The sequence below is a fragment of the Chiloscyllium punctatum genome, chromosome 9, assembly GCF_047496795.1.
Source record: "Chiloscyllium punctatum isolate Juve2018m chromosome 9, sChiPun1.3, whole genome shotgun sequence".
Classification (NCBI taxonomy): Eukaryota; Metazoa; Chordata; class Chondrichthyes; order Orectolobiformes; family Hemiscylliidae; genus Chiloscyllium; species Chiloscyllium punctatum.
In genome coordinates, this window is record NC_092747.1 from 110,485,613 (window position 1) to 110,500,966 (window position 15,354).

The 15,354-nt window shown below is 40.9% G+C and overlaps 1 protein-coding gene and 1 long non-coding RNA gene across 2 annotated transcripts; both read left to right on the forward strand.

Moving 5' to 3' along the window:
• zic2a (zic family member 2 (odd-paired homolog, Drosophila), a) lies at positions 1–5,043 on the forward strand. The gene is made up of 3 exons (XM_072578044.1): positions 1–1,657; positions 3,601–3,764; positions 3,888–5,043. The coding sequence occupies exons 1-3, from the start codon at positions 655–657 to the stop codon at positions 4,071–4,073; spliced, it is 1,353 nt and encodes a 450-aa protein (XP_072434145.1). The 5' UTR covers positions 1–654; the 3' UTR covers positions 4,074–5,043.
• Positions 5,044–6,206: 1,163 nt separating this feature from the next.
• LOC140481031 (uncharacterized) lies at positions 6,207–11,819 on the forward strand. Its single transcript, XR_011961464.1, has 3 exons — positions 6,207–6,552; positions 8,336–8,722; positions 11,650–11,819. It is a non-coding gene; the product is annotated as an uncharacterized lncRNA (long non-coding RNA).
• The last annotated feature ends 3,535 nt before the right edge of the window (positions 11,820–15,354 follow it).

Here is a 15,354-nt window from a genome sequence, read left to right on the forward strand (position 1 = left end):
CATATGACAGGAGCGGGACCAGCTTAAGGTACCCCCCCCCCCCTTCATAAGACACACTCTATCCCTTCCTCCCCCACCCCCCACAACCCCTTCCCATTCCCTCCTCCCTCCCCACACATTCCTCGTAAGGATGCCCTTATCTCAACTCCTCATTTAACTGCCTTCTGATCACCGCCATCGCCGACAACAGTGCATCTGCTCAGAAGAGAAAGAGAGACAAACAGGGAGGAAGAGGCTTCAAAGAAGACCGTTCCTGCTCCGTGGGAATTGCTGCTGCAACAACTTCTACGTGATCGCAATAAAAACTGTTCTCGAGGACACAGAGAGAGGAAGACAGAGAGCGAGAAAGTTGTACCTGATCATTTGGCTCGATCTGTTTTATCATCGCTTATTTATTTCTCAAGAAAGGCAGAAACTGTTAAAAGAAAAGAAAAGAAAGAGGCCAAGATTTGGATTCGAGCTGTTGAGTTCATGGACGGGTGCGTTTTGGCTTCTTCAGAAATCGCTCATAAACAATAACAAGAGGGGGAAAAGGCGTCTCTGAGTTGCTGCTTGGTTCCTGTGTGTGTGTGTGTGTGTGTGTTGTGGTGTCCGTGGGTGGGGAGATCTCTCTGCCGCTCTCCCCTGCCTTTTTTTTTTGTGTGTGTGGAAAGCATGTTGCTCGATGCGGGACCCCAGTTCCCGAGCCTCGGGGTGGGCACCTTCGCCAGGCATCACCATCACCACCATCACCACCACCACGCTGGCGCCGATATGTCCGAACGGGACCTCGGCTTGTCTCAGAACAGCTTCGTCGACTCGCCTCACATGGGAGCTTTCAAACTGAACGGCGGAGTCCACCACGACCTGTCGTCCCCGGGTCAGAGCTCGGCTTTCAGCTCGCAAGCGACCGCCGGGCCGGGCTACGCGGCCGCTTTGGCTCCCCACGCCGCTCATGTGAGCTCATACTCGGGCGCCGCTTTCAACTCCACCCGGGAGTTTCTGTTCCGGAGCCGAGGCTTCAGCGAGTCGAGCCCCGGCTCCAGCCAACACGGGATCTTCGGGCCGAACCCGGCCAGCCTTCACTCCGAGCCTCCGGGGCATCTGCTGTTCCCCGGGATTCATGAGCAAGGAGGATCCCACTCGTCCCCAAACGCTCATGTCCTCAACGGTCAGATGCGCCTGGGTCTACCCGGGGAAGTGTTCGGCCGCTCGGACCAGTGCCCCAGGACTGACCCTTACTCGGCGGCTCAGCTCCACCACCCCAACTATAGCCACATGAACATGAGCATGAATATGGCAGCGGCTCACCACCACCACGGACCCGGGGCTTTCTTCAGGTACATGAGGCAGCCCATCAAGCAGGAGCTCATCTGCAAGTGGGTCGACCCCGAGCAGATGAGCAACCCCAAGAAATCGTGCAATAAAACTTTCAGCACCATGCATGAGCTGGTCACCCATGTCACAGTGGAGCACGTCGGCGGACCCGAGCAGACCAACCACGTCTGTTTCTGGGAGGAATGCGCCCGGGACGGCAAACCTTTCAAAGCCAAATACAAACTGGTGAACCATATCAGGGTGCACACGGGAGAGAAACCGTTCCCCTGCCCTTTCCCCGGCTGCGGAAAAGTTTTCGCCAGGTCCGAGAACTTAAAGATCCACAAACGCACCCATACAGGTAACAAAACAAAACGCAACGGACGGCAACAATGCTTCTTACCCCCCCCCCCCCCGCCCCCCGATGTCTCACCATCCCCCCCTCCCCTCCCTCCATCCCCACCGTGTCCCGGTTAGCAGGGAGCGCCGGTCCCTCTTTCGATTCGCAAGTCATTTAACACATCATTCGGTTTTGTTTTCACGTACAACTCAATCATTTATTTATTGCTAAAAGCGCTGAAATTAATCTTGCTGTGGCCGCGTTCTGCAAACTTTTCCATGCCACTCCAGAACTTCCCATCGCCGTCACTCTGTCTAGTAACAATGCAAGAATAATTTAACTTTTTGGTCTTGTCTTTGAGATTGGGTAGTAGTTTGAAAATGATCGCTTCACGTTTTAGCAGCAAATCTGTGCGGACCACTTTCTGATCCTTAATAATTTGAATCACATTGCACGTCTAGATTGAAATTGATTTTTTATTTTAAAAAAATCCGCTGCAGTGGAGATTCCAGAAACAATATACATTTCACAAATTCTGGCCACTTTAGAGGAGTGAATTAAAAATGCTTGGCTTGTAAAAGACGTGAAAAAAAATGTGGAAATTGCCTCGTGTTATGTGGGAATGCAGCCTCTAGCCACAAGTTGAACGTGCCTCTAGATAAACACACTCTCTGTTAGACAGCAGGAAAGGTTTGCTGAACGAATACTCTGTGAGTTATAATTTCTGCTGCATTGCATAATATTTCTCTGGAGTGGGCAGAATTATGTCATCAGCGGCCGCCAGTATTTGGAGCAGAAACGTTGAATATGGGTCAGGATGTAATCTAAGGACAGAGGGTCCTGTGCTAAACGTGGCAGCCAGCTGAGAAATTAAACTGAGCTTCAGCCATGCGGCATTCATTATTTATCCACATGTTTATATTTCCTAAATCACCGGCTCTTCAAAGGAGATGGAAACAAAAGCGATAATTAATTAAGAAGGTTTTTTATTTTTTATTTAAAAATCGCAATAACTATTTGCTTTTCTCGGAGGAGAGTGGTAACAGAATGCAAAACTCATTGTTCGCTCGATTGTATGATTAGTCATAGGTGCCAGACAAGTCTTTAGCAAGGTTTTCAATTGGGAAATTTATTTGCCTGGTGTGGCTATACTTCAGATTTCGAGGCGGTTTACATATCTTTTCGGAAACAATTTAAATGCTAATAGAGAAAGGGGTAATGTTACATTGTTTACTCCGTATTCCTGTGTGATTCCCACCTCCTAGTTCCGTCTGTCTGTAAAATGCAAAATTCCGACGGGAAATGCTCAGCGTTTTTGACACAAATGGCATTTTCAAACACAAAGTGTATTCCCATGAATAAGTATATCCGGGGACTGGTTAAAGAAAAAAAAGACCCCGACATGTGGAAACGACGGCGGTAAACTGCGGCTGGTGCTGCTGAATCTTTGTTCGGTTATTTCATTTCCAGAATTCGTTTGGATCATTTAATTGAATTCACAGCATCCATTCTGCGAGTTGGAGCAGACTCTTTAATTACATTCTGCCATTGTGTAAACGCGATGAACTATTTCCTTTCCCTGTGTTGCCATCAGCTGAGGAAGGCAGCTGCGAATCTTTTAATGTGACTATTTCCATTCAGAGAAAGGGACTCAAGCAACACAGGACTTAGAAATCGAGTACTTAACACACATTCACATTCATCACTCGAATCTAAACGCGAGTCGATGTTGTCAAATGCATTTCCGTCCGCTGCTTAAGTCTTCAGTTTAGGTTGGCCCATTTTAAATTTTTTTTTGGGGGGTGGTGATTAAGGATGTCAGAGCGACTGTTAAATGTTGAAAGCGTTCAGAGCTGGATGCTTTGGGCGGCGTTGGATCTGAGAGAGATGCAAGTGTTGGTAAATGGAAGGATATGTGGTTTTACTTGACTGATCTGTTTCTCCATGCTATTTTTCTTGCCTAGGTGAAAAGCCATTTAAGTGTGAGTTTGAAAGCTGCGACAGGCGCTTCGCCAACAGCAGCGACAGAAAGAAGCACATGCATGTGCACACTTCAGACAAACCCTATCTGTGCAAAATGTGTGACAAGTCCTACACACATCCTAGCTCTCTAAGGAAACATATGAAGGTTACTACTTTTCAATATTTATATAAAGAAAATTACTTGTATTAAATATGATCGGGTTCTGCTGTTTACAAAGGACTAATTGGATATTCCCACCTCTTTTTTTAAAACTTGCTTTTTTTTAAGGTGCACGAATCGTCACAAGGTTCGGAGTCCTCACCGGCAGCGAGCTCTGGTTATGAGTCGTCTACTCCCCCGGTCCTGGTTTCTCCGTCTACCGACCCCCAAAACAGCAATAATTTATCTCCTGCCTCGTCTGCAGTGCACACTAGCGCCGGCATTTCCTCCAACTTCAATGAATGGTACGTTTAAAGAGCAAAGAAAAGCAAAAACACATACACACATAGACACACACAACACACACACACACGCAAAGACTACAGGCCTCCAACTTGGGAGATCGGCGTCAGTGCTAACTTAACGTTAAAAACAAAATGTAAAAACAAACTTTTTCCAAGTTAATGGGAAACGGAGAACACTGTAACCCTTCCGTACAAGCAATATCCAGTTCCAGAGATTTTGCAGAGGCGAAGATCAGCATTATTTATATCTTACTGAATGAACCTTTTGACTACTTTTCCAACTTGGAACACAGAGTTGCAGCCTGTTAGTATGAACTGTACCTGGAATCCTTGATGAAATACTATTATTCTGCGGTGACTATGGATATCTTTCCTAAGGAGACATGACATTTCCAGATTGCGCACAAAATGGAAGCTTGAAGGACACAGAAATGATTTCCTTGTCGCTGTGTTTTAATGTTGAGATTTATGTCACCTTTTTTCAGGGCGACCGATTGTAGAATCTTCATGCAATTCTATAGAGTGAAACCTGTGCCAAAGTCAAATTGCAGTTCACAAACACACACAAAAATGCAAATAATTGCTTGTGAATGTATTTTTTTTTCTCTCTCTGTTAGCTGGGTTTTTAAATCTTGTGATGTTTTGTGCTTTGCCAGTTTGAATTGTGAAATGCTCTTGGAGATTGTGAAAAAAAAAGGTTGTGCCGTTAATTTTGTAACAACAAATACTCATTCTGTAAATAACCGCGTTGCCATATTTATCCCATTTGTAATTAAATTATGGTATTAACTTGCTACACATGAAACAATATTTATAAAGAATGTTTCTTAACTATAAATATGTACAATCGTGAGTTAAACATGAGAGTGTTCGGATGGCTTTGTTTTAATTTCTAGATAAAGCAACGTTTTCCCTTCATGTGCGATGTCCTGAGATCATTAACAGCATACAAATAAATAATAAAACATGTTGCCAGTGGATTTGCTGAAATCGTTATTATTGAATCCTAAATACATTCTCATTGATGTTTATCTGTGTCCCATTTGCTAAAATTCAGCCCAGCTGAATTGTTCAAGGGTTCTTGACAATAATGTTGTGCCCTTTTTGGTTGGGAGAATGCCGAAGAAGACAGCAGGATGAAGTAGTTCACTTAAATACCCCAGGAAGACAAGTCAGTAAGGGCACTTTAACTGTAGCGCGTTGAGGCAGACTTGGTTTCGATTGTGTACATGCTCAGAGTAAACATTCAGGCGCGTTATTAACAGCAGTGATTGGAAGATAGATGATTCGCCTGCGATATTCAAAAACGATGTATCGTTTTCTTTACTTTTGTTCGGGTTTCTTGTGTGCTGAAGGTGGGAGCAGCAAAGTTAAAGAAAGCAGCAAGTTGGACAGTCTTGTGAAACTTTCATTTTGGGACTCGTTTGGACCGGGGTGGTGGGAGGGGGCGGGATCGGAGGCGAGTAGTCGATGTTAATTAGTTGCTGCGTATGAGGTTGGTAAAAACTCAAAAAAAAAGTGCACACAATTCAATGGAAACCGAGGTGGAATTCATTAACACGCAGTCACAAACCTGACACGTGTGAGAGGTGTTTTCCTTTGCATTTTGAATGACCGTAAGAAGCAGGCATATATTTGAGAGCCAGGGTAGGGGGAAGCTACTCTCCACACACACACACACAATCTGATTCAAAACTGCATCTGCTACTTGTTATACGGTCTGAACTGAGATTTATTTTCGAACTAACTCGAACAGAAAAATAAACATTCAATTTATTGAGCCGTTGCGATGATAGCGGGGCAGACATAAGCAAAAAAAATTGCCGAAATATTCTGGCAGTTTTGTTTTTGTCTCTATTTACACTAGCGGCTCCTTTGCGCTGTTAGAGGAGTGAACAAGTTCAGTACTATCAGTTAGAGCGAAGTAATTTTTAAAATCAAATCACTTGAAAACACGAGCACAAAAGATACACAAAACAAGGAAACGTCACTAAAGCCACGCGGATTTGCCGTGCAACAAGGAGCGGGTGACGAAATCCAATTTTCTTTTTATTTAAACAACATTTTGGTGCAACCAAATGTGGACCTGTTTGATGTGGGTATAAAGTAAGTGGCCAGTGTGAATTTTAAATGATCCGAACCACAAACCCAGGCAGAGAGGCGCCTTTTTTCTAACGAAGCAAGAACTTGAACTTGACTTTGCGTCACACTCGGACCCAGTTCTGGTTCATTGTTTACAGCTCTTGCTCCGTGTTACAACATGAACCACCGCTATCACAAGTCGTTTCTATTTTTTTCTCCCCTGTCCTGGCGATCTTGTGCCTTAGTGGCATTCCCGTTACCGATTTGAACACGGCTCGAATGGAGTTGACTTCAGAAGTGAATTCTCTCAGAATGACCATGTAAAAATAATCTCACGTCTCGCCTCTCACAGTTACCAAATAAATATTTTGAGAATGTGCCAAGAGGAACTTGAACTGCTGTGAAATGTAAGTACCATTTTGTACCGTTATCTTCGATTTCTGATTTCATTCAACCATTCACCAAATTGATAGCATTTTACTGGCGAAATATGCTTTGAAACTTTGACAGGGACACGTTCAAACTAAAAAAAATTTTAGAAGAGATTACTGACGTGTCGTTTCCAGCTCCATATCTCAAAACAAAATTAGCAGGAACATGGTTACAAATTCCATGCTATCTATTACAACTCTTTCTTTATCTAAGGAGTTACTATTATCAATGAAAGCAAATATATGTATAGGCAATGAGGTTTTACATATAAAGAGGCCTTGAAGTTTGAATGAGTCCAAGAGAAAACCATGTTCAGGTTGCAATATGTGGTCATAATACCCCAAACTCAGCAGAGTGATTATAATTTTGAAACAACGTTATGATATAATCTTATAAAGAGACTGTTAAATGGTCTATAAATTACGGATAGGGACCCACCTGAGGGCATAGTGACGGCTGTATTGATAATTACAGGGGGATATGGCGAGTCCCTGTCACTCGAAATGGCAGCTCATAAATTATAAAGCTGCTCCAATAAACATTCAATTGTAGCCTTCAAAACGGCAGATTTTATGGTACCATTCAAAGTTATAAGACAATTTTAAGAGATAATTCAATTGACCCTGCTATTAATGATTAATAATACCACGATGACGTTACAGTAAGGACCACAATTGATGCTATGAGCTGGAATAGGTGTGTTTATATCCTGCGGTTGAATATATTGCATTCGACCATTAATTTCAAACAAGAAACAGATTTACAAAATGTAAAGGCAAAATAAATTCTGCATGTGCACTTTCTGAGAAAATGCTCCTCAAGTTGTAATCTTAAGGAACACCAATCAAAGCGGAATTGAGCTAAAATTTACAAATCATGGATTAAGTTTTGACGTTCAGTGCGTCCTCTCTCTTCGTTAAAGGGAATAAAGGTTAAGCATAGGAAAGCGTGTATTCGCTGTGAAAACATAAGTTCTTAATATAACGTAGTGCATGTGCTTCCTCAGCCGTCAGCACAGGAAACAAAACTGTCAGGAAATTGGAATCTCCGGGCATCAGTGCTGTAAATTGCAGCACCTGGACAAAGCAGAGACAGCAAATCGTCAATATTAAATGTACATATCCATACCTATCGTACATCTATTAATTTCCCTAAAACTATCTGATTATAAGTCCAATATCTATCTTCGCAAATTTAAAAGAAGCACGTCTTAATGTGTGGAATTGGTCACAAGCGAATCGATAGTAATTTGAAAGTTGGGCACATACTAATCAATAATACAATTTATTGGCAAGATAGACATTGAAGTTACGACATTGAAGGCAATCTCTGAAATCCGATGTACCCTCCAGTCTTCGTGTAATGTTTAAGGATCATGTCAGTTATTTTTATCAGTATTTCCAGTTCTACGCGTTACTTACTTCATTAGTTAAATTAACAGTAAACTAATCAGCACATTTATTGGGGATTAGCACTGGTTAATTCCGTTTTACATTAATGGTTTAACATGTATTTACGTCGATCAAAGTGGGTGAGTGGGAGTAATTTGGTTACTTAAATTTCACCAATTAAAATGGTCACAGGCTTGTGTTCGTTAGCGTGCAAATTATTTTCATTGGAAGATAAATTAATCTCTTTGACTGCTCTATTACACAATCGCCACTCGTTAATTAAAATGTGACAGAAGTTCGTCTGGGAAAAAAATACTCCTTGTTAATAACTTGACTTAAAAATAAGACTAGTCTTTTCTTTCAAAAGGGGGAAAACTGTCTACTATCTCCTCTATCAGTCCAGCTGCAGAGAAAATTAAGAGACGCAAAAATAATTATGAAGATGAACATGCTGATAATGCTGATGGCGAATTTCGGGATGATGATTTGACAACTACAGTAAGGGTCAGAGGACAGCACCATACCGTGTCCAGATATCTGCTCATTTCTGACACACGCTGTTATGATATTGATCCGAGATAGAAAGTGGACACAAAAGCTGTACTGTTGGCGGTGAATACAGATTCTGACAATTTTAAATGCGAGTGGGCCGTTACTTTATCCAAAAGTATTATTGATTAAACAATCTCTTGCAGCGATTGTTTCAGGTTTCTATTTTCTTTCTCGAATTGGTATTACCCTCCTAACACTAATTGTAAGTACATTTTAAACTTCCCATTTGTAACCAGATGCTTCAATATTTGACACAAGATTCAAAAAGTGTGAGGTACACGGTACACTAAGCATTACTGTACACACTTGGCGCAGTTCTGGGAATTCCTACACCATCCAGACATAGGACTTTGTATTGTGCTGTTCTGCGCGCTCTGGTATCGGTGAAAATGTGAAAATGAAAATAACAAATTATGCAACAAGTATCTTTGCAGTTTTTGAACTTCAGTTCTGGAAACAATTCTAAAATTCGAATGTAGAATTTCCTGGTGTTTCGATTCAATATGGTGCTTTGAAAGTGTGTAACTTTGTTAATCTCCTTGAAGAGTTTAAAAAATATCTTTTCCTCAGTATGCAGTGTCCAGCTTAACTCTTTAATTGCTCCATGCACCTTCTCAACATCTTTATTTGCAATGGACGCATTATGCTGAATATATTTCTAAGAATGTATTTCAAATGATCATGAAAATTTAAACGCCCAGAATGGTACAGAATACTTTGTCATTGACAAAACAAAATCTTGTGACTAACTTATAGTTTAATTACACATCAGGACAATTATCACATACTTAGGACAGATTACTACTTACTCGTTAGGTGGCTTTACTGTATTTGCAAAGCTTGAAAACTGAGCGTATACTTTGCTTTTTCCACATCCCTCTCACTTGCGATTGAATTTGACCTTGAAATGATGGACCTATCCATCCTGGTGTTCTAGTTTTTAAAAATAACGCACTGAGTTGAACGATCGGGATCGCTACCTGGTTCCATGCTGCAGATCTTCACACTTTAAACTGGGATACCACAATCACAGAGAATCACCACGGCATACGGGAAAACATAAACGGCAAACATTGTTAGTTTAGATAACGTGTGTGTATCATTTCGCGTCTCTGCAATTATTGGAAACACTGCCATGCACAAAACAACCAGGATTCTTACCTATGTTCATAATGGTCGTTTACAACCCTCCCTTCATTTGGAGGCTTTAACATATTAACCTAATATTGAATTCTGAACGGTCGCTATTTATATAGTTTACACAGTTTCTGTAAATAATGGGAAACTGACGTGCGCCACATCTTTTGGAAGGATTATTATTGTGGTCCTTACCCAGTTTCGCTGGGATGTAGTTATTCTAAGTGTTTTGCTTATTTTTATTTTAAAGAAACGAATTTTCTGAAAAAAGAGTATTCTTATTGCCAACTGGTAGTCAAGTGAAGGTGTTATGCTTTTTTGAAAAATGCTTGTACATTAAATCATTTACTAATAGATTCTTACGTGAATGGCTATCTAGTAGCTGCCATTTTCGTGTGGAATTTTGAAGAGCGGGTTCATTTCTATTCGATTAGAATTCAAATGTACGGGAACTAACGGGACCGGCGAATCTGATCCAGTGGCGTCCCAAGTACGGCAGAATCCAGCCACACTCCCGTCACTGGTTTAAAATGGTATTTCTGCTCCAGCCACACACTTTCTCAATTTTTAGAGTTAAGAATGTATTTTTTTCTTCTTCTTTGGCCGCGGTTTTGATGATTAGTCTTTTACTCAAAGCAAAAACAAAGCGTGACATTTCAACAGATTCAATCACAACTATTTGTAGGAATCTTTCTGCCTTTATCGCTGTTTCAAAACCATTCATCACTGTGGCAATCGGACTAAAACCTCCGATTACGAACTGATATACAGTATCGTAGTTGCTTTCTGAAGTTAAAAAAAAAACGAAATTGCTGTTTATCTATTGGAACTAACATCCCTCCCCTTGTTCGGTTATGAGTTCCACTTTGGAGTTCGGTGTAAAGTACAGTATAGCAGTACACCATCATATTTTAGATTTCTAAGTATACAACTTCGTAAATGATATTAAGAATAATTCTTGGAAAGCTTGGGTGGTCCACAGAATCAGGCGGAATAACTTGTGAAGTGGGCAGGGTGGGAGGGGAGGGGGGGCGATTCTAATCGTTTGCATAACAAGTTATACTTTAGATGGCAAAGTGATCGCAAAGGATAGAACGGCTGACACCACCCAACCCCCTCCCCCAGCGATTCCATATGATAGAAACCTGCCGCATTCTTCACATTTGTTCAGTGGCCCTAATCTGAGGCTTGTTATGTCCAACAATGCTTTTGACGGTCACGGGCAGAGCACATTGTTGTTGGGCGGCGGGCGGGGTGTAAAAACAAAACTGCGGTCCCAAAGATAGACTGGGTGCGGGGGAACGCTTTTCTGCTTTCTACAATCGAAAGATGTTCCTGCCGTCTGAGCTTGCTTTTCTCTTTGCTTGTCCATTATCAAGGCACACGACACATGGTAAATGTAGATATAAGGAAGCGACTTAGAAACATGCCTTAGGTTCAAATAAACGTTAGATCGGAATTCTCATAGGAAACATGACGAAATAATCAATGATATTTATGTTCCAGTGTTTTGTTTCTCTCCCATATCAATTACAAACTTTTAAAAAATGCAATGCACGTTTTTATTGCAGAATGTTGTGTGAATTGCTGTTGAGTTGCCAACTCCTCCCGTTCTCTTTCCCGAATGGCTATTAACTTACTTCAAGCAGATCAATAAGATTGATTCCACAATCACACAGAATATTGCGGTTGTTTCAGCATTATCAGAAAATATATGTTGCAATTCTAACACTCCCATTACTTCATTTGCACAACAGTTTTATATTTTTTAACTTCAGAACATAAATGTATATGTTGACGGCAACAGCACTGTGGTTGACGCTGTAAGAATACTTTATAGTGTAGAAATATTAATAGGACAGTTACAATCCAGAATTGCTTTACGATGTTAATTAGTGTGATATCCAATATTTCGTTGCCTAACTGAATCTGTTATAAATCTGCATTTTATAATTTCAACCTTTCTTTCTCATTTCTTGTCCGGTACAATAGTTTCTCAGATTGCTCGACACTGTATATTGACGCTCAATCCTGAAGCAAAGCTATTTGCCCGAGACAGCGGCTGGTACTCAAAGAACAATGAGTCAACGTTGGGAGAGAAACGGAACAGAATTAAGTAAAAAAATAAAAGCAAATTTATTTTGCTGGCTTGATGGCGCATTTTCCAGAAGTTAAAATTATTTCTTTCTCCCACGGCCATTGTCCAGTGGAGCTTTGGAAGAATGTTACATGTGGAATGCTCTACGTTACAAAACTATAGCATTTTCTATTTGTTTACTTTGTAAATGTAACCTTTTGGCGTACTATGGCTCAAAAGCCAAGAACAAATGGCCGTATAACTGACTAATAAATGAATAGATGACTGCAAGAATAAATTCCTAGTTTCTTGATTCTTGCCATTTGTTCAGTGAGTTTTGTTACTTGTTCCGTAACATCAACATTTGTGGTAACTGGGGTTGTTCAGTTCAGAATGAACATGAAACTCACTATAACCAGGAACAGTTGAGGGGAATGGCACAGATGCAAGAGGAGGAACCTGGATAAATACATAAGTGGGGAAAGAACAGAAAAAGACATTCATACGGGCAAGAATGGAAATTGAGGTGGGATGAGACTCATTTCACCATAAGCATAAGCATACGCCAGTGGATTTGAATTTATACTTTTCTACGTTGTATATCTCCGCAATTCTATGAGACTGTTTGTTTCCTTTTTTGTGACATTAAGTATAGTATTTGATGGATGAAAAACATCTCCAATTGAGTCTGATATGTGACATATACTTCCTTATATAGACACTCAAAAAGCAAAACGTTCAGTTGGATAACTGGACATAGAATTTAAGGAAGCACAAACAAAATAGTTTACTCGGATTTTGAAAGCCATTATAAATCCAAATGTGAAACTAAATGATTTATGGTTTTTACATTGAGTTTACATCATAGGACGGTACAAATTGTCAGGGTAAGATAAAAACTTAATCCAAATGATAATCCTAGTAATTTTTGAATTCTCATTGGATAAAGAAGTATTGCTCCAAGGACTGGAAGACTACTAATACTTTATTATTATTCTACAATAGGAAAAGGGATAAATCAGAAAATTGCAGGCCCCATTCAGCTTAACATCAGTAAAGAGGAATTTATTGGAAAGCACCACTGGGGATGAAATGACCTTTCAGTCTGACTACCTTTCTAGATTTCTTTGATGAGACAGCAGAGAAGGTTGACAAGGTATAGTAACTCAGTTGGTGTTTTTTTATATATATAAACAGCACTTCCTTGTATTAAGGATTATTCTTCCTTGTGAGTACTTGGTGGAAGTGAGATCTCATTGCTGGCAATGGGTTCACTGATAGCTTATGAGCCCGATCTTAGTCTTACGTGCTCTCCCACTGTGAGGACATCAATAGTCAGCCAATAGAGTTGGTGGCAAATTGTTGGATGGAATGGCTGCCTGTTGTATCTGCAGTTTAACTGACTTGCACATCACCATATAATATGGTTATTGCCACCACCTTTTTAAGTGTAGGGATCCACAAAGCCTGCCTCTTCTGGAGAGGTAGAGCAAAGCTAGTAATTAGATCAATTAAAAGTGTTTATTCTATTTAAAAGCAGTGGTTTCTTGTAAATTAGTAACAAGTCACAGGTTGCATTAATATGATAGACGTTGTTACAGAAACTATGAAGAGAATCTGAATGTTAGGTCTCACTCCTTAGAGATCCTTGTTCTTCTTTATATAATATCATCAACATGGGTTGTGGATAAAGCACTCCTCAGCATTGACTTTTGCAGACCCTGCGAGATTATAAAATGTTTCTCCACAGTTTTTTCCATCGTTAATATTATAGAGCCATAGTGTCATAGAGATGTACAGCATGGAAACAGACCCTTCAGTCCAACTTGTCCATGCCGACCAGATATCCCAACCTAATCTAGTCCCATATATCTGCACTTGACCCATATCCCCTACACCCTTCGTATTCATTACCCATCCAGATGTCTTTTAGATGCTGTAATTGTACCAGCTTCCACAACCTCCTTTGGCAACTCATTTCATACATGCACCACCTTCTGTATGAAAATGTTTTCCCTTAGGTCCCTTTTATATCTTTCCTCTCTCACCCTAAATCTATGCCCTCTAGTTCTGGACTCCCCCACCCTAGGGAAAAGATTTTATCTATTTACCCTATCCATGCTGCTCATGATTTCATAAACCTCTATGACGTCACTCTTCAGCCTCTGATGCTCCAGGAATATTATACAACTGTGTATATAAAATTACATTTACCACCATTCCATCTCTCCCCAAGTCTCTGAATTCAGCATTTCAGGCATACTGGAGTTTTACTATTCTCCAACTATGTGTTCTCTTAGGACTTAGAGGATGAGTAGATCTCTGGGTTAAGATTGAAGAATTTGATTTGTTTCCTGATAGTGTGAGATCTCTAGGTTCCTTGCACTATCAAGTTATTCACTGGATTTGCCCTGGCCAAGCTGTGGTGGATGATTGACCTCCACAAGATGAGATTTCTGCAATTCCTTCCTATGACTCCTTCAACTGTAAATGATCATTGTCGTTTGCAGCTCCTTGGATGACTCTGTCTTTCCTGTTAAAATCCTGTATCCATTCTTGTTTTCCCAGTCGAATTGTGTCAGCAGTCTTGCATGATGATAAGCCCTTGTCTCCCAGCAACAATCTTTGTAAAGCATCTAGATGTTGAAATAAAGCAGAAACAATTGTATAAACATCATAGCAATTCCCAGGGTATTGGGTGCAGGCTAATAAGATATTGATGGTATCAATGATCGCAGATGATGTGTACATTGGTGAATGAAACCCTTTTCTTTTGATGACATCTACTGCATTATGATATGATGCTCTGAATGTGATGTATGTACAGTCTGTAGTGCTCTGCATTTTGGACAAGTGAACTATGCTGGCAAAACCAACTGCCTGGGCTGCAGCACTGATCTCATCACAGGGATATGGGATGAAACAATGTGATTTGGCACACATTTTACCAGTAACAGCCTTGATACATTTGTGGGTCGAAGATTGATAGATCCCACACAGATCCCAGAGATCCTTGGAAGCAGCCAGTCATATAAAAGCTTAGTGTGGCTGTCAACTTGATGGCAATTGGGATGGATTGCCACCTACCCCTTCAGGTCCCAGGTCTTGCTCAAGCATTTGACACAGTTTTGTGACAGTGTCCCAGGATACTGGATCTCCCGAACCTCATCCAAATCCTATTGGGATCTTCACCTAAGACTTCTTTATGCGATGGCTGTTCAGCAGCTGCAAGAAGTTGTTGTTGGTCCTGGACTTGTTGATACATTTGTTACCCCTCAATTGTGCTTGCCCTTTTAATTTGCAGTGAGCACAGCAACAGCAACATCTGGATACATTGGTCTCGGTTCCAATGGAGCTCTGTGGAGAATATCTGAAACAGAACAGGTGTTTAGGAAGGTGAACATGCAGCATTCACATCACACGCAATCCACAATGGTTTAGCATAAAGTGGGATTTGGAGGGCTTTGACAAGGAGAGCCATGGAATGCCTCTACATAGACCACAGAATGCATGCAGCTCAAGTCATATCACACAAATACAATAGGAGCTTCTTAGGAATTCTGAAATATTAGATTAGATTACATTACATTACAGTGTGGAACCAGGCCCTTCGGCCCAAC